Consider the following 26001-nt stretch of genomic DNA (forward strand, 5'->3'; position numbering starts at 1 on the left):
TTTTACAAATCTTATCTTATCTTAAGTACCCCCTCCCAACGACTCTAACCAAGGCTTGCCTCCCTGCTCTCATCCCCCATCTCACCACCCCCTTCAACCAGTCTTTATCCCTCGGCCATGTTCCTTCCATCTACAAACTGGCCTCCATCACCCCCATCCTCAAAAAACCCACCCTAGACTCCGCCAACCTCTCCAACTACCGCCCCATCTCCAACCTGCCGTTCCTCTTAAAAACGCTGGAACGCATCGTCGCCGCCCAACTTCACACCCACCTCCAGTCAAACAACCTCTATGAACCCCTCCAATCTGGCTTCCGCCCACTTCACAGCACTGAATCAGCCCTGGTCAAAGTACTCAACGATCTCCTCACCTCTGCAGACTCCGGGGCCCTCAACATCCTGTTACTACTAGACCTCAGCGCAGCCTTTGACACTATAAACCATTCCATCCTCCTACAAAGGCTGCGCCAACTGGGTGTTGAGGGCTCTGCACTTGACTGGCTCACATCCTACCTCACCAACAGGCAAGAGTTCATTTCCCTCTCCGGTCACTCATCTACCCTCTCCCCAGTAACGCAGGGGGTCCCCCAGGGCTCAGTCCTCGGCCCCCTCCTCTTCATCTGCTACATCTTCCCCCTTGGTCACATCCTCCCCCAACTCAACCTGGACTTTCACTGCTACGCTGACGACACCCAGATATACCTCACCACCAAATCCACCCAAAACTCTCCCCTCAGCCACATCGAAACCTGCATCTCTACAATAAAATCATGGCTCACTCTCAACTTCCTCAAACTGAACAGTGACAAAACAGAGCTCCTCCTCATTGGCACCAAATCCACTCTCAATAAAACTGGTCCCTTTTCACTCAGCATCGACACCTCGACCATCACCCCCTCTACCCTGGTACGCAATCTCGATGTCATCATGGACCCCACCCTCTCCTTCACTCCCCATGTCAGCCACATCGTCAAGACCTCATACTTCCACCTCCGCCGCATCGCCAAAATCCGACACTGCCTCACCCTCCCCGCTGCTGAATCCCTCATCCATGCCTTCATCTCCTCCCGCCTCGACTACTGCAACTCCCTCCTCACTGGCATCTCCTCCCATTCCCTCCATAGACTCCAAATGGTCCAAAACTCCGCTGCCCGCCTCCTCACCCACACCCGGTCCCGTGATCACATCACTCCCGTTCTCCGCTCTCTCCATTGGCTCCCCATCAAGCAGCGCATAAACTTTAAAATACTCCTCCTCACCTTCAAAGCTCTTCACCACCTTGCCCCCCCCCCTACCTGTCTGACCTCCTCATCCCCCACCGCCCCACCCGAGCTCTCCGATCCTCCTCCTCTCTCACCCTGACTGCACCAACATCCCGACTCAAAACTTTTGGCGACAGAGCGTTCTCCCGAACAGCACCCCGACTCTGGAACTCCCTCCCCCAACCTGTCCGCCACTCTCCCTCACTCACAACATTCAAATCCCGCCTAAAAACATACCTCTTCACCCAAGCCTATGACCTCCCCTACCCCTAGCCTCCTCTACCCCATTGCCTACTCTTCTACCCCCTGTTACATCCCCATCTTTTTCTCTCTACTTCTTCTGTCTTGTTCATTTTATCTGTATATTAATGTGTATTGTCGGTGTAATCCCTCATTCGTCCAGGCGTGTTCCATAGTAGAAAAAGCTTCAGTTGTAGTCATCTGGACTCAGTTTGCAAAAATAGACGTTTCGACTCTCATCCAAGAGTCATTGTCAATAACAGAATTTAGGTCGAGAACTCCGATATTAATACTGTTCTGTGGTAAGACCCGCCCATTGGGAGGAGCCTTCCTGAAGTAGAAAGAGTTGTTTGTTTCAACAGAAACTCCCCCCTTGTATCTACCGAGCTAGCCTATTCAGAAACTTAATGGGCTATTAGAATCCTCTTTGTCTTTGTGAGACCCTGGCTCAACCACCCTGAGTACCTGATTAGCATCTGAATGTCCTCTACCTTTCCAGGGGTTCAGTAACCCATTATAAATAACAGGAAGATTAAACCTAAGCCCTCCATTTCTGTTTAAAGAAGGTCTTTCTTTTTTAACAAAAATAGCTTCCTTAACTCCTCTTTCAAACCATCTTTTCTCCCTGCTTAAAACCTTCACATCACCGTCTTCAAACGAGTGATTAGAGGCTTCAAGATGGAGATGCACGGCACTCTGTGGTCCTGAACTAGTATTTCTTCTGTGCTGATAAAGCCTCTTGTGTAGAGGCTGTTTTGTCTCACCTATGTAACGTTCTTTACAACTTTCTTCACTGCATTGGATCGAATAAACTACATTGCTCTGTTTTTGAGTCGGCAACTTGTCCTTAGGGTGAACCAGTTTTTGTCTTAAAGTGTTTCCTGGTTTAAAATAAACAGGGACTTCGTGTTGTCTAAAAATTCTCTGCAGTTTTTCCGACAGGCCAGACACATAAGGGATAGAAACACCCTTCCATCTCTGTTCAGTTTCCCTTTTGTCCTGCTTCTTGGTTCTCTTCACTCTGTTGAGAGCCCAAGCGGGGTAACCACAGGCTGAGAGGGCATTTCGGACATGTTTTTCCTCTTTCTTCTTGCCCTCTGAGCTGGTGGGCACACCTTGAGCTCTGTGTTGTAAGGTTCTGATCACACCCAGCTTGTGCTGTAGTGGGTGGTTGGAACCAAAGAGCAGATACTGGTCCGTGTGTGTAGGTTTCCTATATACTTCTATTTGGAGTTTCCCGTCCTCTCCTCTGATCGTGGAACAATCATTCTCAGGCATAGCCCCAAAACTGTGGCTCCGCTATGTCGATGATACTTTTGTAACAATCAAGAAACAAGAGCTGGAAACCTTCTCTGATCACATCAATGCTGTGGACCCACATATCAGGTTTACAAGAGAAGACGCTAAGGAGAATCGCTTGGCCTTTCTTGATTGTTCCACGATCAGAGGAGAGGACGGGAAACTCCAAATAGAAGTATATAGGAAACCTACACACACGGACCAGTATCTGCTCTTTGGTTCCAACCACCCACTACAGCACAAGCTGGGGGTGATCAGAACCTTACAACACAGAGCTCAAGGTGTGCCCACCAGCTCAGAGGGCAAGAAGAAAGAGGAAAAACATGTCCGAAATGCCCTCTCAGCCTGTGGTTACCCCGCTTGGGCTCTCAACAGAGTGAAGAGAACCAAGAAGCAGGAGAAAAGGGAAACTGAACAGAGAAGGAAGGGTGTTTCTATCCCTTATGTGTCTGGCCTGTCGGAAAAACTGCAGAGAATTTTTAGACAACACGAAGTCCCTGTTTATTTTAAACCAGGAAACACTTTAAGACAAAAACTGGTTCACCCAAAGGACAAGTTGCAGACTCAAAAACAGAGCAATGTAGTTTATTCGATCCAATGCAGTGAAGAAAGTTGTAAAGAACGTTACATAGGTGAGACAAAACAGCCTCTACACAAGAGGCTTTATCAGCACAGAAGAAATACTAGTTCAGGACCTCAGAGCGCCGTGCATCTCCATCTTGAAGCCTCTAATCACTCGTTTGAAGACGGTGAGGTGAAGGTTTTAAGCAGGGAGAAAAGATGGTTTGAAAGAGGAGTCAAGGAAGCTATTTTTGTTAAAAAAGAAAGACCTTCTTTAAACAGAAATGGAGGGCTAAGGTTTAATCTTCCTGTTATTTATAATGGGTTACTGAACCCCTGGAAAGGTAGAGGACATTCAGATGCTAATCAGGTACTCAGGGTGGTTGAGCCAGGGTCTCACTAAGACAAAGAGGTTTTAACAGCCCATTAAGATTCTGAATAGGCTAGCTCGGTAGATACAAGGGGGAAGTTTCTGTTGAAACAAACAACTCTTTCTACTTCAGGAAGGCTCCTCCCAATGGGCGGGTCTTACCACAGAACAGTATTAATATCGGAGTTCTCGACCTAAATTCTGTTATTGACAATGACTCTTGGATGAGAGTCGAAACGTCTATTTTTGCAAACTGAGTCCAGATGACTACAACTGAAGCTTTTTCTACTATTAATGTGTATTGTACGTGTTGTCCCCCCCTGTCTGTAAATACCCCCCCTTTTTTATTATGTTCAGCGTCTTTGGGTCACTGAAAAGCGCTATATAAATAAAATTTATTATTATTATTATTATTATTATTATTATTATTATTACTGCGTGTCCCCTCATTATTTCCATTAGAGAACTGGGATCATTTTGGAGATGATAATCTTTGACCTTGAAACACTGGTGAATGAAGAGATGTTTTAAACCCGACAGCTGGTAGTTTCCATGCCATTCACACATTTAGGCACCTCTATTTTCTCACAGTATATCAATAAAATTGCTGTTATTGATTGTCTTTTCTTCAGCCATATATTGGCTTCTGTCCTGCTTGAATTGACTGTATGTTAAGACAAAATGTGACATCGCCGTGTTTGATTTCACTACGACCACAACAGCACTTGACCAAAGCACATTTCCTCCTCACAAGTAGAAAGGATCATCATCTTCTGGCACTTGAAGGCGGCATTATTTAGAGGTGAAAAGTGCTAATATCTTTTCTCCTTATTTGCAGGGTGATTAACAGCAGTCCTATAGACACCAGCAGCACGTCAGCAATAGAGGCTCCATCTTCCATGCCCTCCTCATTGTTACTGGAGTGTGGATTAGACCTGCCCCACAACAATGAGGAAGAAGACCTCAGTAATGCACCACAAACAAGTCCAATCCAATGTGTGGAGGACAATGACTTGCTCGACACCAAAAATGATCAACCGTTTGGGTGAAGACATATTGACCACTTGGATTAACGTGCTTGTTATAGTGTTAGGTAGGTGCAGATGTTAAAATAGGACATTAAAGAAAACTGACTTCTGTTTGAGTTCACACATTAATAGGTTTAGTGTTACACATATTGTTGTTAGATTGTGTTGAACAAAAAGCAATCATGCTTTTGTTCTATAGGGCAAACATATTGGAAATGCATCATAAATCAACAGTGCAGATGCCGTATAATATTAAGAGTCAAATTACATTTTCTTAAATGATCCTTTTATCTCCCCCCTTACCCAAATATAGGTGTACTGTAAACCTTTTAACAATGTAACAGCATTTACACATGTGGCCCCATTCAAACTACCTTTCTTTAAATATTATTTGTTTCAATTTTTGCTATGTTTTACATATGTAGATTTCCCAGTTGTAAGAGTTGCACCTTAACTATTTTAGAAAAATAATTTTCAGTAGATTATAGTTGCCACCATTTTTGTAGCAAATTGCTATATGATAAATCGTTAACATTATACTACGTATAATATACGCCTTCACCATGTGGCTCTCTTTAAATCTTACAATATTACATTATTGTGCTATTATCCATTTAAACCCTGGTTGACAACTCTCAGTTGAATGGCATTTAGCTGCTTCATGATTATAGGAGAACATTTTCATTGAAATGGAGGGAACGGCACAGCTTGACCTGTAATGGTGACATAATGCAATCATTCAGAGATAAACCTAATAAAAACTGTTGTGATTTACTACTAAAACACAATACTATAGACTACATACTACAGACACTACAAGGTTCATTGGAAATACAATTATCTGGCCTCAACTGAAATTACTCACTCCTCGATCAAAAGCAGTGCCTTCAAGTTAAAATGGTGTTAAAAATGTAAGGTAATTATAGGTATAATTGTTTTGTGAAGTTATTCCCAACAAGACAATCTAAAATATATTTTCTCTCATTTTGGCTGTCATTGAGTGTGATACTAAAAATGTTGACTACAAAAGTACTAAACTGCATTGAACGTCTTGTGAGCCCACAATATGTTTTAGCAAACATTATTTTGTGCCACAGGAATCATGTTATTTAAAATGTCCTTATGTTCCTCGTGTTTTGTTCCAGAAGAAATATCACCTGAGTTTATATGTTGTCATAATTTATATTGACTAAAAGGTAAAGATTGTATTTTTAGGATGTTGCTGCTTGAATGCCCTAAAGCCTTATTGAAGATCAGCCCATTTACAAACGTAACAAATTGTTGGTTGGGTGGAATTGGATGTGTGACCTGTAAGTTCAAAGAAGTCTTATTCAAAAATACAGCCTGTTAACTTAACTGCTATAATACTTCACTTTTGGTCACGACGACACAACAGACCATAGGATAAGAGGGCTCTAAGTAAAAGTCAATTATTGCTGTCACATAACACAAACCTCCTTGTCAAGTTTTTGGTGTGTGCTGTTACAGGGTGGATTCACTAACCCCCAATGCTCGTATCGCGACAAAGTATAAACAAAAGAGAAGATTGAAACGCTTTGGACCTTTTTTGAAGCATCATGCTCTTCTTCAATCCCTGGTTACAGTAAAAACTCAATTTGTCCTTCAAAAGAATGAGTGCTGTCTGATAACCGAGATGTACAATAGCCTATTTAGAGTCGCAATGTTCAGACAAGCAAAAATAAAAGCATTTGCATCTAACTTGCATCATTCATGAGATTTCACTTTCTCATGACGAGGCCAGAATGTGTTACCGCACTATTGTGTTTCAAAAGGTTGTTTGTTCCTTTATGCTGACCATCATCATGTAGTTTTGTAGCATCTCCTAACACCGAATCTAATCTAGTTTGTTTCAAGCCTGGGTCCAGACCAAACTGGATGCACCTGAGTTTCAAAGGGGTGCAAAGACAGTACTTTTACATGAAGTGCACCCTATTTTCCAGCGCGTACACTTTTAAATTTGGTTCCATTGCATCCTTTTGCACCCTTGTAAATCCGGGCCTGAGTTATTTTATTATACGTTTCTGGTGCGGCTTGTTGCTTTTCAAAGTAACCATCCATGTTGTGCAAATAAGCTCTGTGAAGCAGCTTGTCACCGAGTTTGATCCAGAACATTTATTTAAATCATTCTGGTGACAATGCTGCTAGACCAAATGGTTGTGGCGTGATCATTACAATAGAAGAATGACACTGAATCCCTAAATTGAAACCTCTTCAGATGACACTGGATATTTGTACATAACGTTTTGTTTTGTTCATGATGCATTTCTCTTTGCAGACTGTTGTCTCCCTAGTTTGACATTAGAACTGCTCCTTCTTGCCTTTATTCCCATATCAATCTGATTACCTGATGGTGGGTTGTGATGTTGCCTAGAATGATTGTTTACAATTGTATTCCATTTATCTCTGGATATTCTGTAAATATTGTAATTCATTGTCTTTTTTAACTTGATAATAAAGTTATCCAATAACAATTGTGTTTTTATGTTGATCTCTTACAGGGTTGGTCCTTTTCTTGTTCTTGTTTAGTCCTGGTTTAGAGTTTAATTGCAGGTTTAGTCCCGTTTTTTTCACAATATTGAGGTGTAAGACCACAATTATATCCAAGACTTATTTCAACTGCCTCATCTATACTTGGAAACATGTCTGTGTAATCCCTCATTCGTCCAGGAGTGTTCCATAGTAGAAAAAGATTCAGTTGTTGTCATCTGGTCTCAGTTTTTTTCTTTTTGCAAAAGCGAAACGTTCCGACTCTCATCCAAGAATCATTCTCAATCTGCGAATCCAGACCTTAAACTCCGATATTTATCCTACTCTGGGCAGGGCCTGATGGGGGACCTCCTGATGAAAACGTCCTTGTTTCCTTTGACAACAAGTGGTCATTACTTAAAAAACATCAGGCAGGAGTGTTCTCTGTAGTTCACTACATTAGAAGGGGCGATGGCAGACTGACGACCCCTGGAGACTAAAGCAGAAGCCACAGGGAGATAAAAGGGCAGAGGGGACACTGCAGAGCAGAAGGAATGCTTGATGAGGCTGTGCTTGGGCCAAGATGGACCAGAGCACTGCTCCTGAAGTAATGGCTGAAGGACTGAGAGAAGGCCAGAAAAGAGATGAGCAACACAGAACCTGCAACAAATGCATGTCATGAGATGAAGTACAGCCTTTTACAGTTCACTCCGAGCTGTCAAAACGTAAGCTAGTTCAAATGTAAGCGTCATAGTAGGAGTATTAGAAGATTATTATTATTATTATTATTATAACAACAATAATAATAATATTTATAAGAATAATAAGAATGAGAATAACAAGCCTATTTTAATAAATGCATGCACCACGTGCTTTCTCCGGAAGTGGCGCTGTAACTTTTCTCGGTAGAAGAAGAAAGAACAAAAACATAATAATCATCTCATAATCATAATGTCAGTCCCATGTGGCAGTCCTGGGAGGAAGAGGAGGAAGAGCATCTCATGTGTTTGGAACTCCTGTGCTTTGAACTCGTGGGCTTTGAACTCCTGCGCTTCTGAAGGATAAAGTCTAAAGACTAAAGTGTCAAGTGTAAGACGTCCAACTACAGCAGGTGGCGGTAATGTAACACTTAAAGCAGCAACACAGAAGAAGAAGAAGAAGAAAGAACAAACAGTCATGGCAGCAGACAACTTGAAATGCTAAAGGAAAAAAGGATATTCTTTTTTGTCGAGTTGACCTTCCTATGTTTAAGTAGCTACATATAAAAGGCAAAATGTTAATAACTTTCAGAACCCTGCAGCAGCAAACCTTCAAAATCGAAATCGATGAAAATGAGTCGGTAAGAGACGCCGTAGTTCGATCAAACTGCGAGTTAAATTGATCTATGGGGATAACGCACTGAAGTTAAGAGCTTACAACTCATATTTACACGTTACAAGAGTTTAATGTGACTTGTTTAACTGCTGTAAAATGGACTGGAGTTAAGTTTTCCACCTCCATGTTGTCATGGACGTGTTAAATCCGCATAATGTTTGGAAAAGTGTCAGTTTGTGGATAAATTGCTTTGGTCACACGTTAGGCCTGTGCAGTTTTACTGTTGCAAACCGTCAGTTTACAAGTCAAGTACAACAATCAAAACAGCCATGGAGCCTTTAATAACACTCTCCTGCACAGTAGCACTCTGGGACAGAGATATACATGAAAAAGAATGGTTTATTATCGTCAGTTCTGAAGTAGGAGGACGTCACTGCTCTGATTCTCATGTTTTTATTTTCGTCATGGTGCATGTTGCTAACGCTAGCTGTGTGGCTAATGATGAGTCATGAGTGTAGACATTCACCTCTGAGCTCAACTATTTATGTGCACGTATCTTTATCAAGGACTTTGACAACTCAGCCTTTAGATGTGCTTTTGCTGTGCTCTAAATGTGCTCTTTATTGCAGGTCAAAGCCTTAAAAGAAAGGATTGAACAAGAGAGGGGGAAAGACTTCCCCTTGGCTGGGCAGAAATTGATATATGCTGGTATAATGCATATTGTATTTGAACTATGCAACTTATTCTTTATAAACAGCATCTAGACAGGGCATAGACTAGTCGTGTGCTGTGTGTTGATTACTATTTGTGTTTTAACCCTGTAGGTAGAATCCTTACAGATGACATGCTGCTCACAGAGTGCAAGATCGATGAGAAGAACTTTGTAGTTATCATGGTGACAAAGGTTAGACTAAACCGTGTTGTTTGCATTTGGTGTGTGTTTCTGTTAGTTATATTGTATTTATGTTCTCTTAGCCCAAGGCAGTGACCACCACTGATTCAAAGTCCTCCACAGCTGCCCCTGCAGCAGCCGCAGCAGCCCCTGCCCCTGACCCCCCGGCCTCATCTGCCACATCGTCTGACAGTTCTCCTGATGACTCTAAACCAGAGGAGAAACAGCCTTCATCTGCAGAGACTAGTTCAACACCTGCTATGTAAATATGTCCTCTAGGGCTGCTGCAGCTATCGATTATTTTAGTGCCGTAATTGGGTAATATATCGATCATTATTTCTTCGATTATTTTGAACATTCCATAAACCATTTAAGAAAAATATATATAGACGTTATACTTCATAGTAATACACAAATAACAAATAAGGAGTTCCTGCTGAAAATAACACATTTTATTCTTAATTTCTCATACGCATGTCTCCAAAACGGAAACATTTAGCTTCACCAGTCCAAACTGTTCCGTTTGTATATAAAGAATATATATAAATGACTAATTAACTTGTCACCAGACTGTATACGGTTACAGTATTCTTAAAATAAGAAACTTGTTTGTAAAACTTTATGTTGAGTGAGAAAATAATGTTTTTTTTTTTGTAATCAAATTACTCTATTTACTCAATCAATGGTTGGAGCCCTAATGTCCTCTTCAGTACACTGTAGATTTGCACTTTGTGTGTCCTTCATATGTTCTCTCGTTTCCATTGCAGCAGCACGGAGTCGTCAAACGCAAGCCTAATTAATGAAGCCATTTCATCATTGGGTAAATAAGACACTCTGATCTTATTGTAACAGGTCTTGTTATATTCTTTAAACATGTTAATGAACAATGGTTTTCTGCAAAATGAGATGGTATATTTACTATATGTATTATTAGTATTTATTCATAGTATATTTTAACCCTGTGACGAGCTGGCCTTTGTCCAGGGTGCACCCGGACAAAGGCCACCCGCGATCCCCTAGTCACCCCGCGATCCCCTAGTCACCCCGCGATCCCCTAGTCACCCCGCGATCCCCTAGTCACCCCGCGATCCCCTAGTCACCCGCGATCCCCTAGTCACCCGCGATCCCCTAGTCACCCGCGATCCCCTAGTCACCCGCGACCCCCTAGTCACCCGCGACCCCCTAGTCACCCGCGACCCCCTAGTCACCCGCGACCCCTAGTCACCCGCGACCCCTAACTGGAACAAGCAGTAAAAATGGATGTATTATTTGTGTTCTGTCTTTCCGTTTCCTTCAGTGACGGGGCCCTCTTATGACGCAATGGTGACGGAGATGATGTTAATGGGATATGATAGGGAGCAGGTGGTAGCGGCTTTAAGAGCCAGTTTTAACAACCCAGACCGAGCTGTGGAGTACCTTCTCACCGTAAGAACGCACCTTTGGGAGAAACTTGTCCTACACTGTATATTCATCTGCTGCATTTGTTTTTCAGGGTATCCCAGGCATCGATCAGGAACAGGCTGCAGCACCTGAGGCTGCGGTATCGGCAGTCAGAAGGAACACTGTGCCTTCGAGTGCTCCTGCCAACACTGGCTCGTCCCCAAGTGCTGCAGGAGGCAAGTGTTGTCCCATATGTTGGTGTGCTCCATGATGCAGTTTTATTTACCGCTTTTATTAGGACCATGAGCCCTCACATTGAGGCTATTCCATGAAGTAGGATTTAGCCAAAGCCTGGCTTATTTGGGCAATCCAGGCTCATCAAACCTCTGTTCTGTTGCACCAACGTAACTAAACAGAGTTTGCTCTGAGTTGCCATAGTTACGAGCACTCAGGCGGAAAACCAGGTCGGGACCAGATAAACTAAGATAAGATAAGATAAGATATTCCTTTATTGTCCCACATGGGGAAATTTCATTGGTGCAACGCAGGTAGATACAGAGGTAGATCATTTTGGCTTTGTCTCTTAAGAACACCTGAAGAAAGCATCTCACCTGTGCTAAATCGCTCATCTGAAACAAGTTTGACAGTGACTTTATTCTTTATCCTTTCGTCTCCTCATTGTTCTCAACCAACAAAAGGCCTATAACATAGGTGATTTTTGTTTTTCAAGTAGCTGCTTTTGCAATGCAATACACTCCAAACAGAAATAAAAGGCTATAAATAATAATAGAACTAGGAATAAGTCAGGCACAGAGCCATTCATTTAGGCTTGAATGTTTTTGTGTGGTCTTTCTCCCGCTAAAATATTTGTTATTGCAGTTGTGATTGTAGAGGGCCAATTCACCCAGAAGCCTAAAGGGCCGTTTACACCGCGGCGTCCAAAGCGTCTACTTTACATTCACGTCTTATGTGGACGTGCGTTTTAGCCATTTTGTGTTTTTGCAGAGCGTTTTTGCAGGGCAAACCCTGCGTTCTGAGCGTCATGCGCGGTGCGTCGGAGGCATTTGGGCGTCCAAAGCGGCCGATGCAGAAAAGTTGAACAAAGCTCGCAGCAACCAATCAGATTACGCCCCCGTGACGTGCCTTCCCACTACCCAGAAGAAGACTCAAAACAAACCCTGCAACGATAAAAGTAAATCCTTAAGACGCAGCTCGTGGAGCAAATAATGATATTTACTAAACTCTGCTGACCTCTGCAGTATCTGTGGGTCCCAGACAAGCCCCGGAGCCCATCACCATTGTTTTTGACTTTGTAAAGTTAAACACCACTGCCACTTTCTCCACCTGTTCTGCCATCGCACAGCTACACAGGGAAACACAACAACTCCTCCACTGCACATGTGCGCTGGACGCCTAGGAGGCACGTCTGCTACTGGGGCGTCTGCCTTAAAATGTACAAGCGTCCAATTGGACGCCGCAGTCTGAACGCAGCTTAAGGACCGTGTTTGGCCCCCTGGCCATAGTTTGGACACCCTTGGCTAGTGACTAAATAAATACTGATGCATATGTGCAACTGAAGAGAAACTTATATGCCACTGTGAATGAAGTTGAAACTGAATTGCAGTTTCACACTCGTATCAGTTAAACAAGTTTACTTCATGCGGAGGTTCTAAACGACTAGAACCAGAGCTGTGTTTTGACTTTCAGTCAATACAGCACTCTCCACAAGCACTTGTCCAGAGAGCGACCGGGGCCCCTAGTCCTGTTGGGGACCTCCTGTGGGTCAAAAGTGTGCACTCCTCTTAATTAAGCTGGTCTAAGTCTGTAGTCTTGACGTTTGCACTCATGCTGCATGTCTTTGTCTTCTTAGGCAATCCACTGGATTTCCTTCGAACTCAGCCTCAGTTCCAAACGATGCGACAGCTGATACAGGAGAACGCGTCTTTACTTCCTGCTCTGCTGCAGGAGATCGGCAGAGAAAACCCTGATCTTTTGCAGGTAAACTTATGATGAATACATTTTTTTTATTTTTATACTTTGTTTTAAAATGTTAACCTTTTTACAGGAAATCAGCAGCCACCAACAGGAATTTATCCAAATGTTGAATGAACCTAACCCAGGGTCAGTGTCGACAGCAGGTGATGGAAGTGGGTCTGGGCGAGCTGGATCTACAGGAGCTCAGAACTACATTCAGATCACTCCACAGGAGAAGGAAGCCATTGAGAGGGTAAAAGCATCTCCTTCATTCTTAGAATAACACTAGAATATACATTTAAACTGTATCGCATTCATTTGTCATTCTATTCCAGCTAAAAGCTCTTGGATTTCCAGAGGGTCTTGTTGTTCAGGCCTACTTTGCTTGTGAGAAGAATGAAAACTTGGCTGCTAATTTCCTTTTACAACAGAATTTTGATGAAGATTGAGAAGCCACACAAATACTAATTCTATCCTGTTTGGTTATTTGATAGATAATACTGGTTATATGTTCACAACATGTTCCTTTTTACTAGAAAACCATGCACTCACTTTCATATGCTGATCTTATGCATTCAGTGGGATGTTTGTTGGCAGTATTCAAGATTGGTGGATTATTTTTCAAGTTTACTTCTGAGATGAACAAAAAATAAAAATTGTATTAATCAATTAACCAACAGTGTCTTTCTTTTGTAACCTGTTCAAGCGGCTATGTACACAAGTCTGTGCATTTAAAAACTCAAGACACAAGCTCAGACGCTGCCTGTGTGTAGCGGGTTTCACCTCCAGGGGGCGTCAGACACCAGCAGTTGTAATAGACTTTAGGTACAATGCTTATTACAACACCAAACGGACCATTTGTGTAGTTAATATTTCTAAATGAAAGATAAGCAACTGATTTTGTATAACTTTGTCCAGGTAAACATTCCAACAACACAACTGTTCAAACCGTTGATATTTATGGGACTAAAGAAAATGCTCTATAGCCATTCATTAAATGAAATCTACATTTTTATTATACTGTAACTTAAAACAAACATAAGCATTTTATTTATTTTACAAATGTACAAATTTCTGTTTATATTACAAATTTGGCTATAAACAAAAACATCTTTGTTCAGAGTTATTGAATACAAAAATAAGCATGTCTCATACAAATTATTGCACTTGGCAAATGCAGTGCATTGATGATTGCCATCTTTACAGACTGCAAGGGTCAAAGCGTATGGCACTTTGAAGTTTTCACCCTTTGTCCTTTTCTTTGGTACCTTTAAACTCCTGTGTAGTCACTGAGCACCATTCAATATAAATAATAATGTACCTGAAATGAAAAGCATTGCAGGTAAAACATGTATATATAAATACATAGATTTATTTAATACAGTGTGAGTCTTTATTGGCATGTCCTGGTAGAAGGCTACTGGAGATATTGGTTGTTCCTGTTTCATTGACAAAAAACGTTTCCAGTCTCATTTGATGGCACCTGGTTGTCCAAGTTTTGTCATTTAAAAGAAATTATTTCCAGTTAAGTCCCTCAGATGAACATTTTTCACTGTGACTGAAAGTTAATGTCTTGCGTGATCATTTTATATTCAGCCGTGAAAATCACAGCCCGTCTAGTTACTTTTTTGGTTTTGGTAGTAATTCTGTTCACCTTGTTTCCCTGTGTATCTGCAAAGCAGACTTGGTTAAGTGTCATAAATGTCTCTTCATGTGAAGAGCCAGGTGGTCTGACCTGGAGAAGGCCCGGTCACATTTCTGACACTGGAAAGGCCGGTGGCCGGTGTGTTTCCTGTAGTGGCGGGTAAGTTCATCTGAACGTGCAAACTTCCAGCCACAGCCCTCCCAGTCGCAGTGGTACGGCTTCTCGCCTTTAGTGAAAACAAAACACACATGAACCGTTTAATGTAAGCCTCCAGTTAAGAAGAACCATCCTTCTGCAAGCCAAAAAAGAGGTCTATCCTGTCCTGCAGCTCATAGAGAAAGGCCAGTGTAATCTGCCTTAGGTTGTGTTTGAGCAGGGATCGGTGTCAACCTGTTTTACTGCACCTGCTAAACAACACCTGACTCCACCTCCCCCCACCTGTCCCAGACTGTGCTACACTGTGCAGCCACATCAATAAACACTGGCCTGTTGTATTATTATAGCTGCGTTCAATTATTACAGCTTAAGTCTCTCAGAACCAGAGGTATTGGACGCATAGATACCAGACCTGTGTGCGTGCGATGATGTGCTTTCAGATGAGAGCTCTTCGTGTAGGTCTTCCCACAGCCTATGTAGTCACAGGTGTGTGTGGCTACTCGCTTCCTCGGCCAGGAGCGTCGGCCACGTTTGGGCTTAGGTTCCTCTGGTAGACAGTCCCCTCCAGAAACCATGGGAGAGTCTTTAGGAACAACAGGTTAAAAGCAAAGCCATAAATTAGACAATTCAATAAATATATTCAAATCATTATAATGTAGAGTCTAGATCTTTATTACTTGTTTAAACATAATAACCTATGTAGTTTATCAAAGCATTACTTTTAACTTATAACTTTTTAGGTCTGTTTAGAATTATTATTGTTATCACTAAAATGTATTACTATTGGTGTTTTTGTTAACGTGATAAAGTATGTTTTGACACGGTACGTTTCACATTCAATAAAAGGACGATCGCTGACTAACCCTGGTAGGGCAGCGCAGAAGTCTGGGGGTACGAGGGAAATCCTTGCGTGGGGCTCTGGTGGTGGTATCCCTGAGGAGCGAGGGGCATCTGCGAGTGCGGGTGACCGAGCGCCGGGTGTTCCCTGCTCAGAGAACGGTCCGGAGACAGGGAGGACGAGGAGGACAACCTGCCACCCGTCAACGCTCTCACTCCACCGGGGAAACCGTGGAGGTCCAAGTGTCCGGGGCGCTGCTGCTGCTGGCTGCCCCTGCCGTGAGCATTGGGCCCCGCCAGGTGAAGGTCCATGGGTTGTGACATGGTGCAATTGTTTGGGTTCTCCTGCTTTATCCTCTGGCACGAAAAGTTAGACGGAGAAGTGCGCAACGGGTCCGAGTTAACACAGGCTTTGCTAACACTGATCCCTTGACAATACTCCCCCGTGTCTATCGTCGTCTTCACCACGAACTTGCCGTGAAGGCCCGTAGGGTGAAGGTACGCCGGGTCCAGATCCGGCCTCATGAGCTCCGCCACGAACCCACCGGAGGGCGAGACGTCGTTGATGTCCGGGATGGTGTAGAGGAGTTCTGCCGCGGTGGCCTGAGGAGAAGGGAGCGGGTACGGGGAAGAGAAAGGTCTGGGGGAAGGAGACAGGGCCTGGGTTGAACCGCAGGCCAGAGCGTCCTCCTGCTGCTGCTGCTGCTGCTGCTGCTGTTGTTGTTGTTGTTGTTGTTGCTGTTGTTGTTGTTGCTGCAAGAGTGAGTTAGAGAGAATGAAGTCGTAGTCCAGGTCCAGGTCGGGCTCCGGGTCCTTCTTGGACATGCTGCAAGGGCTGGAGGCAGTGGGGGGATCTGGGTCGGAGCAGCTGGTTCCAGTTGGCACGCAGGATATCTCAAGATGGGACAACTCCTCCTTCCATCTCTAAAGAAAAGGTTGAATACACTTTAGCTTAGACATCAGGTTGTGTGTTAACGTAGCAAGTCAATATTTGCTAATGCACAAAAGAAATCAAGTTTCAATGAAAAGAGGTGGGTTAGGGTTATTTTGAGAGCGGGTCTGTAGTTTTTTGAGGTTTGGTCAGTGGATCATTGGAGGGAACGCGGAATGACCTGTTGTTTTGTGTGTGAAATGCTCCTTCTGTACAACAAACGACTGTCAACTTCTTTTTGTGATTATAACTGTGTTGAAGCGTGTCATTTGCGCTATGAGAAAACCCAAACACTCCCACGTCTACAGGAGCCGCACTGAGCACACACTGGGCCACGGTGTTTTCTGGGGTCACAGTGCTGCTGCCCCATGTGCGCGCGCGCTCCTGGAGGAGGCGGCGCGCGCTCGTGTCTGTTTAACGTCCACCGGAGCAACGTGCGCTCCAAACGGACAACGGACAATGCTATTTTCTGACTTTATTCAAGAGTTGAAAAGTGAAAATGCAGAAGGCTACTCACTAAATTGGCACTTCCCAGGAATTCTGTCTTGATTGCGGGGCAGCTGGCAAAGGTTGAAATGGACGGCAGTAGCGTACCTCCTAATGCCATCTCAACATCATTTGAAGGCTGCCTGGAATTAAAAACAATGTTATAAATCCTTCCGAGGAAATCCTTGTCGGTCCACCACAACAACAACAACAACAACAAAAATCATGAAAACTTTTTTGCTTGATCCACACCTCATCAATAAAAAAAATCAAATTCCCTTTGGGTCCGGAAATGCAAAACGACTTCCAACAAATGCAAAGTCTCGCAGTTCCAAGTGTTCTTCCTCTGTCTAAACTGTGTCCCGGGACATGCTGGAGCAGGGTGGGCCTGAGAGGTGTGCGCGGGGGAATCCCTCGCGCCTGTTGCCACGCAGAGACCGGCAGCGTCAAATGCACGTACGCCGGGACTCTATCCTTTAAATGCTGAACGCACTTGAAATGGGAACGCCCCACGTTTCCCTGGAAACAGTCTCGAGAGAAAAACACACCAGAGCCAGTGCGAGGGAGTGTGCGCACGTGAAGGAGACGGCACTGGAGCGCGTGGTGCTTTAAGGTTTGTTTGTATTGGTAGCAACCGTACCTGTTATTCACGCCAAACGTGGGCGAAAAGATCACCTCTGTGTGCTCCAAGTCACATCAGCCTAATGTCAATTCAAACACATCTGCTGCTCCTTCAAAGGGAAAACGCAGTATCTTACATTTGAGAACAGGATTGTGCATCTTCTTGAGTCCCACATGATGTGTTTAGATCAGTCATGGCTGTTCTTTGTCTGGCTTGAACAAATGCAAATACTTAAAATACTTGACCAGCCCTTTGAGTCGGTAAACATTAGCCTGGAAATACAGGCACTCCCATAACATAAATCATTTGTGTAGATCTCACACTTTTACAGGAAGCTTTGCTCAAACATGTGGGTGTTTTGCATTGTCTAAATACACAGTTGTCAGACAGTTTTGTCCGGCACCTCAGGGACTCGGGGCACCTGTTCAACCATTGGATCACATGGAATGGGTATTTGTCTGCAATTGTGGTACAATCAAGTGAATGGATAAGTTCTAAGTTGGTTTGAAGCAGTGGTGAGTTCTGGTGAGTGGTGGTAGCACTGAGATGCCACTGCCTTATAAGAAAACATACAAGATCAAATTACTTTCTGGTCTGGTTAATAAAGACGTTGCAGAACAGTAATGCTTCTACAAAATAAAGCAGCTAAATTCACACAGTCTAGTTTGTACCTCCTTCAAAAAAACATGGGGACCCCCTGAGAATCTTTGGGGGCCCACATTTGTGTACCGACCCCAAGCTTGATAATGGCTGGTTTAGAGGACGAGAAGCTTGAGTTCCCAGGCTCTGTTTGCTCTCAGCTCATGGCTAACAGAGCGATATGTAATTAGGCTCATTGACTCAAGAGTGATAAGCAAACACTGCTGCCACTGATCCTGCTGCATCAGGATCTTGTCAGTTCAGCCTGTTAGCAAACATCCCATTCACACAACAGCTAGTTAAAGAAGTCACTGGTCATAATCAGCCATTGTTCAGAGATTCACCCCCATGTGCATTGTTCAACTTTAACAATTGCACAGTAAGCAGTTGGGTACATTATTGGGTTTGCATGTATTGATTTTGAAGTCCAGCTTCCTAAGACTACAATGGAGCCTATGTTACTATATCCATAGTCTTTATGCTGGGAAATAATAGTTTTGAAAATGATCCTGTAAACAAAAGATTGACTTTTCACAATTGAGATGCACTGCTATGGTGACAGAGGAAAGGTGAAAGGAACCGAATGTGACACCAGTGTCTACTTTTTCACTTAATGAACAAAGCCATAGTGACTTGAATTGTTAAAGTTGGGGTGAAGCATTATTTGGACTGTGATATATCCCCTTGATCGAGACTACTGCAACTAATCTGCTACTAAAAGGAAACTTGCCACCTCTAGTGCAGTCGTGAGCATGTTGAGAACTTTACTCCTCCCACAGCCAAATCCAATCTTCTGAGTTGTGTTTGAACCTGTTACCTATTTGTAAAATAACTGTAATTTATATCGTCTTTGAATTGTCTTTAAGATTGCATACAAATCTGAATTTAAAAAATGGTTGTTGATGTTTTACTGTGCGACACATTAGTGTTAGTGCAAGTTTCAGTAGAATCTTTCCAATTAGACAGGAATGCTGTTCTGAATCAAGTGGATTATGTTGCCAGAAGTGTGTTCAAAATGTCCTGTCATATCTGTTATGTACCTTAGAGTTCAGATACTGCACGTATGTGGCCTGCTTCACTCATTTAGCTCTTACTCAATTAAACAACACAGTGAAATTACAAATGTTTGAGGATGTTACGTTGCCGCACAGCTTGAGTTTGTGGAAAACAAAATGAAAGGATGTGTTTATGTCATGAGGTTGGTACAGCCACAGTCACAGTTGAAGTAGTTTGCACGTCTGGTCAGGCAGATGTGTTTGTTTCTGACATTCAACTTGCTGTGCCTCTTGATTAACACTATTTGGGCTGTGGTTTTTAGGTTAGGGCACATGTAAAAGGTTCTGAAGTACAATTGATTTAAACAGGAAGGTAACCAGGAAATTACACTGAACATAGATAGAGCTGGAGAAAGAGCTCCTGCCGGGCGACAGGCTGTCCAGCCTCTGCCTGCACTGGGATTCCTCCACTGCCTTAAATATGCCAGTTATTTTTAACCAGCAACGTAACAGAGCCCAGCGCCGGCCCCCTCTACAATGTTTCCTTTCTGTCAGAGGGGAAATGGACTGGGGCCACACTTCCTGGTCACATGATGCAGCCCAGGCATTCGAATGTGATCCGTAGAAGAGGGAAGTGGGGAAGAGTGATGAAGGGAGGGATTCTGGTTGGCTGCCCAACATCTACACATCCCACACGGGCCACGGTTACCCTTCCTCAGGCCTGGCGTCAGACGAGCTCCCTACTCCATTGCACAGACGTCACGTACGGAGGGACTCGCAGCAGAGGAAATGAGAGGAAAGGCACTGGAGGAGGTCTGTGTGACGTCAGATTGGCCCCGCCAGGATTAGAAGCCTCTAAAAGAAAAGTTTGGGGCTAGAGTGTAGCTCTGAAACACTAACAGGGAGAATAAGGGACTTCCCATGAACTCCTTGTTCACAGAAAGGGAATTTAGAATACTTTTTGTCTGCTCTACCTTAGTATCTCCAGAAATAAACATGAACACAAAACCAAAATATGGACATAATAAGTTGAAGGTCATCATGGCTGCACATCATAAATGTTGATGAGATGTGACTCAAACTCAATGTGAAGCTGGTGATGTTGTTGATTACTTTGAATATGGTGTATTTTATTTAATCGGCCTCAAATTGTGTGCCGTTTTGGAAGAACGTGCATTGAAGCCGGGCTTCAGGCCAGGCTCATTTTCGCATGAGAAACTGATCCTTTGGTCCATTATTGCAACTGACTTTTTATATTACACCAGCGCCAGAAAAGGCCTGTTGACTAAAATGATTTCACACCCTTATGATGAAACAACGTGCAAATGCTGACGTGCCTCTACATTTATTAGCCAATTTTACATTTTATTTGAAGCATACATTTCAAATTGTAATACATTTTATGAGATTATGTGTGTAATTCTGCATATCATAGCAACAGTTATTGTAAACACATTCTGGATATCGGCCAGATGTCGGCAAAAGGAGGCATTTAGAAAACTTGATTAAGACAGTTGCGTTTTTATTTTAAGCTATAATGAGCAATTCAAATAGATAAAGTATAGTATTTAGTGAGAGGTACAACATATAAAGCTCTCTCCTCTATGCATCCTTCATGTTTATTCCAAAGCATCAGACAAGGCCGTAACAAATGTACGAAAGCCCACATCGTGTTAGAGGCAATGATATAGAAACACGGGAGTAACAACGTTTCTTTTCAGCAATTACTGCAATCACAGGATTCATGAAGCCTGCTACAGTCTGCTGGCAGCTTGTCTTTCCTCCATTATGTTTCAAGTATGTCTGTCGCCTTAACACAGCCCTTGATTAAATATGTATAATGTTCACGAGGGACTCCGGAATTGTAGCTGTAACATGATCGAGAGCGCACGAGTCACATTCTGGAACGTTAACCAGCGCATTGTGAATTTTTTACCTATCTTTTTACGAGGAAAACTGCTTTAACGGTTCAACAGCCTTTCGCTGATGGTATCCAGACATGAGTGAGCGATTGGCTATAGTCTATGACATTCTAATGTAAAGTGAGATTTGTCTGGTAATTGTTTTCAGATTTCACAAGCCAAGTCGAAGTGAAGAAAAGCGCAGGAGGCTGGGAAGGGTTAGCGCGGGGCTTGACCATTGTGCAAAGGTTTCATTTGAGAAACTGTGGGGGAAAACAGGGGAATCATGTACTTTCAATTCCGATGCAGTTTTAATATGGCAAGAAACATCGGTGTCAACAAGCTGAGATGAAGGGAGCCAGAGAGAGAGAGAGTTGTCAAGGGAAATGTGCCAAGACTTGAGAAGGAGATTGAGGCTGGAGTGACGAAGAAATGGTGTTTTACTGCGGCGATGAAAACTATTTGTATCCACACAACCAAAATGTACCTTGATTTTCCTTTTTTTGTGTTTGCTCGTTCACGTCTGAGGCCAGGTTTGAGTCCTCGGTAGATGCAAACCTCCTCGTGTGATGATCCGTGGATTATAATGGTGAGGGGGCAGGGGTGTTTGGGAAACTCCCTGTCTAAAGACACAATCTCTAATACATTTACCGTGCAATAAGAAAAGAGCAACAAAAATGTCAGTGGAAACCCAAACCTCCCTATGGTATGAAACTTAATAACAAAGCATAAATCTGGAAGGTAGAGAAGGCAATCCTTTTAGGAGAATTTGGGCTTAAGTGATGTTGTTAGAACATGGAGGACTGACATGGAAAAGTAGTGTAATTCGTGGATATAAAACACTCTTTCTATCCTCGCTAATAGGCAAACAGCATTTACGGTTTAACTTGAAGCATGCACACGCAATCAAATCCAAAATGGCACATTGTGGTAAACCTAATCAAACTACAAATCATTTCAAACCGATCGTCCTTGCTGGAATGCAGTGTAAAAAACAATATGTGACAGACCGAATTTAAGTGATGGCTTCTCCAGTCTGACGTTTTATTGACATCATACTGGCTCTAATTGAGAAGGGGGTTTTATAATGTAAAACATATGGGCCACCAGCTCATGAACCAACGGCCCACTTCTCTCCCCGACTCTCTGTCTCTACTGCGCACAATGTACTGCTGGCTCCATTAGACATTGAACTATAAAATCAAATAAGGTTGTCCAGTTTGGTCGGATCCGATGTAAATCTTGGTTGTTAGATTTGGTGCCATTAGTCATAAAGGAGGAAGATGGCAGAAACAGCCAGCTATAGTGTGAGACTATGTTGATTGAACCTTTTTGATGCAGAAGAGATGGTCTAATGAGTCACCCAGCACATCCAGCACAGCAGAGAAAACTGCTAGTAAATGTTGCCTATTAAACATAGTATGTGTTTAATTAGTCTGGTATAAGTGATTCAAAACAAGTGAAATTATGAAGCCCATAGCTGTAAAACAAAATGAGCCATGTCAGCAAAAAACATACTTCGGCTTCAGTGTTTTTATGAGACTAAGATCCACGTCAGAGGCACAAAGCTCTTTACCTTGTATGTGGTATAAAGCACCTGCATTTCAGAATTACAACAAACCAACAACAAACCTTTGTTTGTTATGGCCAAAAACAAATACAGTCAATGAGGGGGAAATAGTGGGAGTATTTATATTTGTGCTTTACTTTGCTTTACTTCAAAAATGTTGGAGTAACACTTATATATTTTCAAGTATGGTGTTTTTTTAATTGCACAAGGAACCTTCCTTTAAATCTCCTCTACCATCAGACCCAAACTGACCGATATACATTTCATAAATGAGAACAACTATATGGGCATAAACATGACTGATTGTGTTAACTGTAGCATAAGGTCTTGTACATGTGTGCTCTTGTGTAAAGTACAGGCTCACGCTCGAGACAAAACCTATGCTTTAGGGAAAATACCACTTGTTTGTCTTGTGTTAGCACCAGGGCAGATTAGGTATTCAAAGAACACCCACAGAAACAATAAAGGATTCATTCACACATGTGTATTTTCAGAGCGGTGGGTGGACCTGTCACAGCGTTGCAGTTATTTAAACTGTAGACAGTCTAGTTCCTTAGCCAAAGGGTAAAGAGATCCTGTGTAGGGATCAGTCGATATGATATTTGTAAAAGTCTCCAGAGGAATAGTCTTTTGTGTTCTAGACAACACTGAGGTTTACTGTGTCACTTTCTCACATCTGGGACAAGGGGGGATGGCCCAAGGGTGCACATCGGTTTATTTTTAGTCATCTACCTGTGTCATCCAGGCCGTTCTGAGCTGACTCTAACAGTACTATACATTGTGTTGCATGTATGTAACTGAATATTGGACACCACAGATATTTTCAGCACATTGCTTATTGCTTCTGATACAATTTGGCCACAAATATGGAAAACTTGTTTTTTTACTCATACCATATTGTATGAATTAAACAGCTTGTGGAAGAACAGAATTTGCAACATACACATTTGTCATGCATTATTCATAGCTTTTTTTAAATGATTGTTTGGGTCAAAAGTCAAATCATTTTTTAGGATTGTAACATAAACTCTTAATGTTACAGAGTTGAGAAGGTTCAAGAGAGAATCGGATATTTTTTTTCTGGCGAGTACTGTCTGTACTTTTGTCATCTTTGCACATTTATTTTTTGTTTGTCCATCAATTTAACCATTTTATTTGTAGTTCACGGCACATTGTGTAACTGCCTGTCAGGCCAGTTTTTTCTCCAGCTCTCTATTGTAATACAGCTTAGCATAGAGACCCTTCCCTCTCTATGACGCACTCAGATATGTGTGTATTCAGTCCATGTAACAGTATTCCATTACTTTTGTGATCGCTGCAGTGTATTATAGCCTCGGGTTGTTGTCAATGAACACAAAGCCAGATTTAGATTATAAAACTTCCAGAGATTCCATCACTGAATAGCTTTTACGTGAATGTTTTTGCCTGCAAAAGAAAGTTTTGGAAGAAATGAGTTGGTAAGAACTTGGAGATAATGATTTTAAAAGGCAAACATAAGGCGTCGAAGATGTATTAACACCTATAGGTCAAATCAAGATCTGATGCTGGGGTTTTCCACTGAGCTGAGGGGTCCCCAGAGTATTACGTCACTCATGTAAAGACATTAAACCATAATAAGGGTGTTTCCTAAATTGTATGTCTCACTAGACACTGCCAGCTGGACTATTACACTTGGCATTATGAAGCATTATGGCTGTCACAGCAGATGTCATGAACACAATGTCCATGGAGACTGATATTATTCTAAGATATTTTCATGTGGTGTGATGTTAAATTAGGGTATTTAACAAGTCTGTTTTGTATTCCTGCTTGAATCAAAGACTTCTGGAGGGATGACTGCCTTTGAAACTTGTTGAATATGGATATGCCAAATGCAGATAGTTTTTTGCTCTCATAATATTATGTTTTATCATTATTTTAATAGATCCTGCATGAACAGAAGCTGACTGACGCAAACAGGGCCCTAAATGCTTGTTCCAACAAACTTCATCAGATAATGTCTGAAGGCCACATTGACTCAGCCAGAGGCCCTCAAAGGGCCCTGTTGTGACTTTACCTTTCTGTTGTCCCCCCAAAACCTACCGCTATTTAAAAAATACACACCAGCGTGTCATTATTGGCATCTAGTAGCACAGCGTTTCGGTCCAGGGGTCGTGTGGTCATTAAAAAGCCATTTCCTGTTTAGACTTACATGGTTTGTTTGGTGTACAAAAAGACACTGTATTATATTCTTGGACATGGCGGCCACCGATAAAATGTGAACCCACTTGACTGCTTTTCTGTGAGTTTGAGACGATACAGGCAGTTTAAACATTCGTTGTTTCACATGAATGAATATTTCAAAAATGTACTTCTTGCTTGATCTACTAACGCAACTGTGTCTTTGGACAAGGCCCATGTTGGTGTCACTCAAAATGACTCAGGGAGAGCGATTTCAGCCAAGTTGCAACAGGAAGGACAGACACCAACCTGTCAAATCGTGTAAGAAAAGTACTTCCTAGCAGAGCAAATCTTCTCTAATGAATGATTCACCCCCACAAGACAAAATCAACCAAATGGGACACGCTCTTTCTTATTGTGGCATCACTTTGCACTATTCATTTAAGCTGGATTTAAATATGTGGACATTCTCTGTGTGGAAACAATATTCAGTTTGTCAACGTGGATCAAATCTTTTTGATCTCAACACTAGTTTTCCATTGCGTCCAGAGCAACCAGTTTGCTTTTGATTTATGTCATGCTATTTAATGCAACGTTTATTAATGTGTCAATCTTCTAATTTTCTACTTCTATTTTTAGCTCCTGCTGTGTACAGTTATGTCATGATTAAAACAACGTCAGTGTTTTTACATCCACGCCCTGCATGTTCACCTCCAGCCGAATGACTTAGACCTACTTTCACTACATCACAGACACATTCAGGAAGGGAGGAACCAGGCTCCGGCCTGAGCCCAGCCATAGAGTCAGCCACAATGTTGGTCAGAGGGTGATGACCTCATACGATTAGGTCTTCAACCTGCCGTTATGCAACACTCAGCACTCTGCTGGGCTGAGGAGGAAGCACAGCCCTGACAGCAGAGACAAACTCAGATCAGAACATTCAGGAAGGAAAGCAGAGGGTGGAGCCCTTTGAATAACACAAGTCAAAGCTGTATTTGTATTCTTTCACCATATTTGTGCTGACCCAGGCTGGTGTTATGAATGCCACTGAGGTGTGGCCTAGTCTAATCTTGCTACTATTGAGAACAGCAACAATAGAGGGTTCATTTTAAGATGTAAGGCTTTGATAAGTGTCAGACTAAATAAGGTGTGTAATATCTTGTCACTTGATTAAAAGGTTTAAATTTCAGAAGAAGAAAAAAACCCTTGATACTAATTCTGTCTCTCCCCTTTCACTTTCCTTTGTTGAGCTA

At 42.6% G+C, this 26001-nt stretch overlaps 3 protein-coding genes across 3 annotated transcripts in view; 2 read left to right on the forward strand and 1 right to left on the reverse strand.

Annotated features, from left to right (window-relative positions):
• Positions 1-7251, forward strand: part of znf462 (zinc finger protein 462) — a 33976-nt gene extending 26725 nt beyond the window's left edge. Inside the window, exon 13 of the mRNA XM_072453175.1 lies at positions 4570-7251. Within this exon, the coding sequence (XP_072309276.1) occupies positions 4570-4780 (211 nt within the window). The 3' untranslated portion in view covers positions 4781-7251. The remainder of the gene's footprint in view (positions 1-4569) is intronic.
• A 1129-nt stretch (positions 7252-8380) lies between these two features.
• rad23b (RAD23 homolog B, nucleotide excision repair protein) lies at positions 8381-13475 on the forward strand. The gene is made up of 10 exons (XM_072453174.1): positions 8381-8585; positions 9190-9268; positions 9385-9464; positions 9536-9714; positions 10220-10272; positions 10750-10877; positions 10945-11068; positions 12703-12830; positions 12898-13059; positions 13142-13475. Exons 1-10 carry the CDS (start codon positions 8520-8522, stop codon positions 13253-13255), a joined length of 1113 nt encoding a protein of 370 aa, XP_072309275.1. The 5' UTR covers positions 8381-8519; the 3' UTR covers positions 13256-13475.
• A 324-nt stretch (positions 13476-13799) lies between these two features.
• On the reverse strand, positions 13800-17306 carry klf4 (Kruppel like factor 4). The gene is made up of 5 exons (XM_072453176.1): positions 17114-17306; positions 16893-17004; positions 15471-16368; positions 15020-15190; positions 13800-14677 (listed from the first exon to the last, which is right to left on the reverse strand). The coding sequence occupies exons 1-5, from the start codon at positions 17116-17118 to the stop codon at positions 14502-14504; spliced, it is 1362 nt and encodes a 453-aa protein (XP_072309277.1). The 5' UTR covers positions 17119-17306; the 3' UTR covers positions 13800-14501.
• Positions 17307-26001: the final 8695 nt, after the last annotated feature.

The sequence above is a fragment of the Eucyclogobius newberryi genome, unplaced genomic scaffold (assembly GCF_026437365.1).
Source record: "Eucyclogobius newberryi isolate DKJ021-1_F unplaced genomic scaffold, fEucNew1.0.hap1 SCAF_2, whole genome shotgun sequence".
Lineage (NCBI taxonomy): Eukaryota > Metazoa > Chordata > Actinopteri > Gobiiformes > Gobiidae > Eucyclogobius > Eucyclogobius newberryi.

Coding starts and splice junctions, on each gene's coding strand:
- klf4 (XM_072453176.1), bottom strand. Junction 15,191..15,470: donor TTCTGCGCTGCCCTACCAGG/GTTAGTCAGCGA, acceptor TTGTTCCTAAAG/ACTCTCCCATGGTTTCTGGA. Junction 14,678..15,019: donor ACATCATCGCACGCACACAG/GTCTGGTATCTA, acceptor TTTTCACTAAAG/GCGAGAAGCCGTACCACTGC.
- rad23b (XM_072453174.1), top strand. CDS start 8,520: ATGTTAATAACTTTCAGAACCCTGCAGCAGCAAACCTTCAAAATCGAA. Junction 9,715..10,219: donor ACTAGTTCAACACCTGCTAT/GTAAATATGTCC, acceptor TTTCCATTGCAG/CAGCACGGAGTCGTCAAACG. Junction 13,060..13,141: donor AGAAGGAAGCCATTGAGAGG/GTAAAAGCATCT, acceptor ATTCTATTCCAG/CTAAAAGCTCTTGGATTTCC.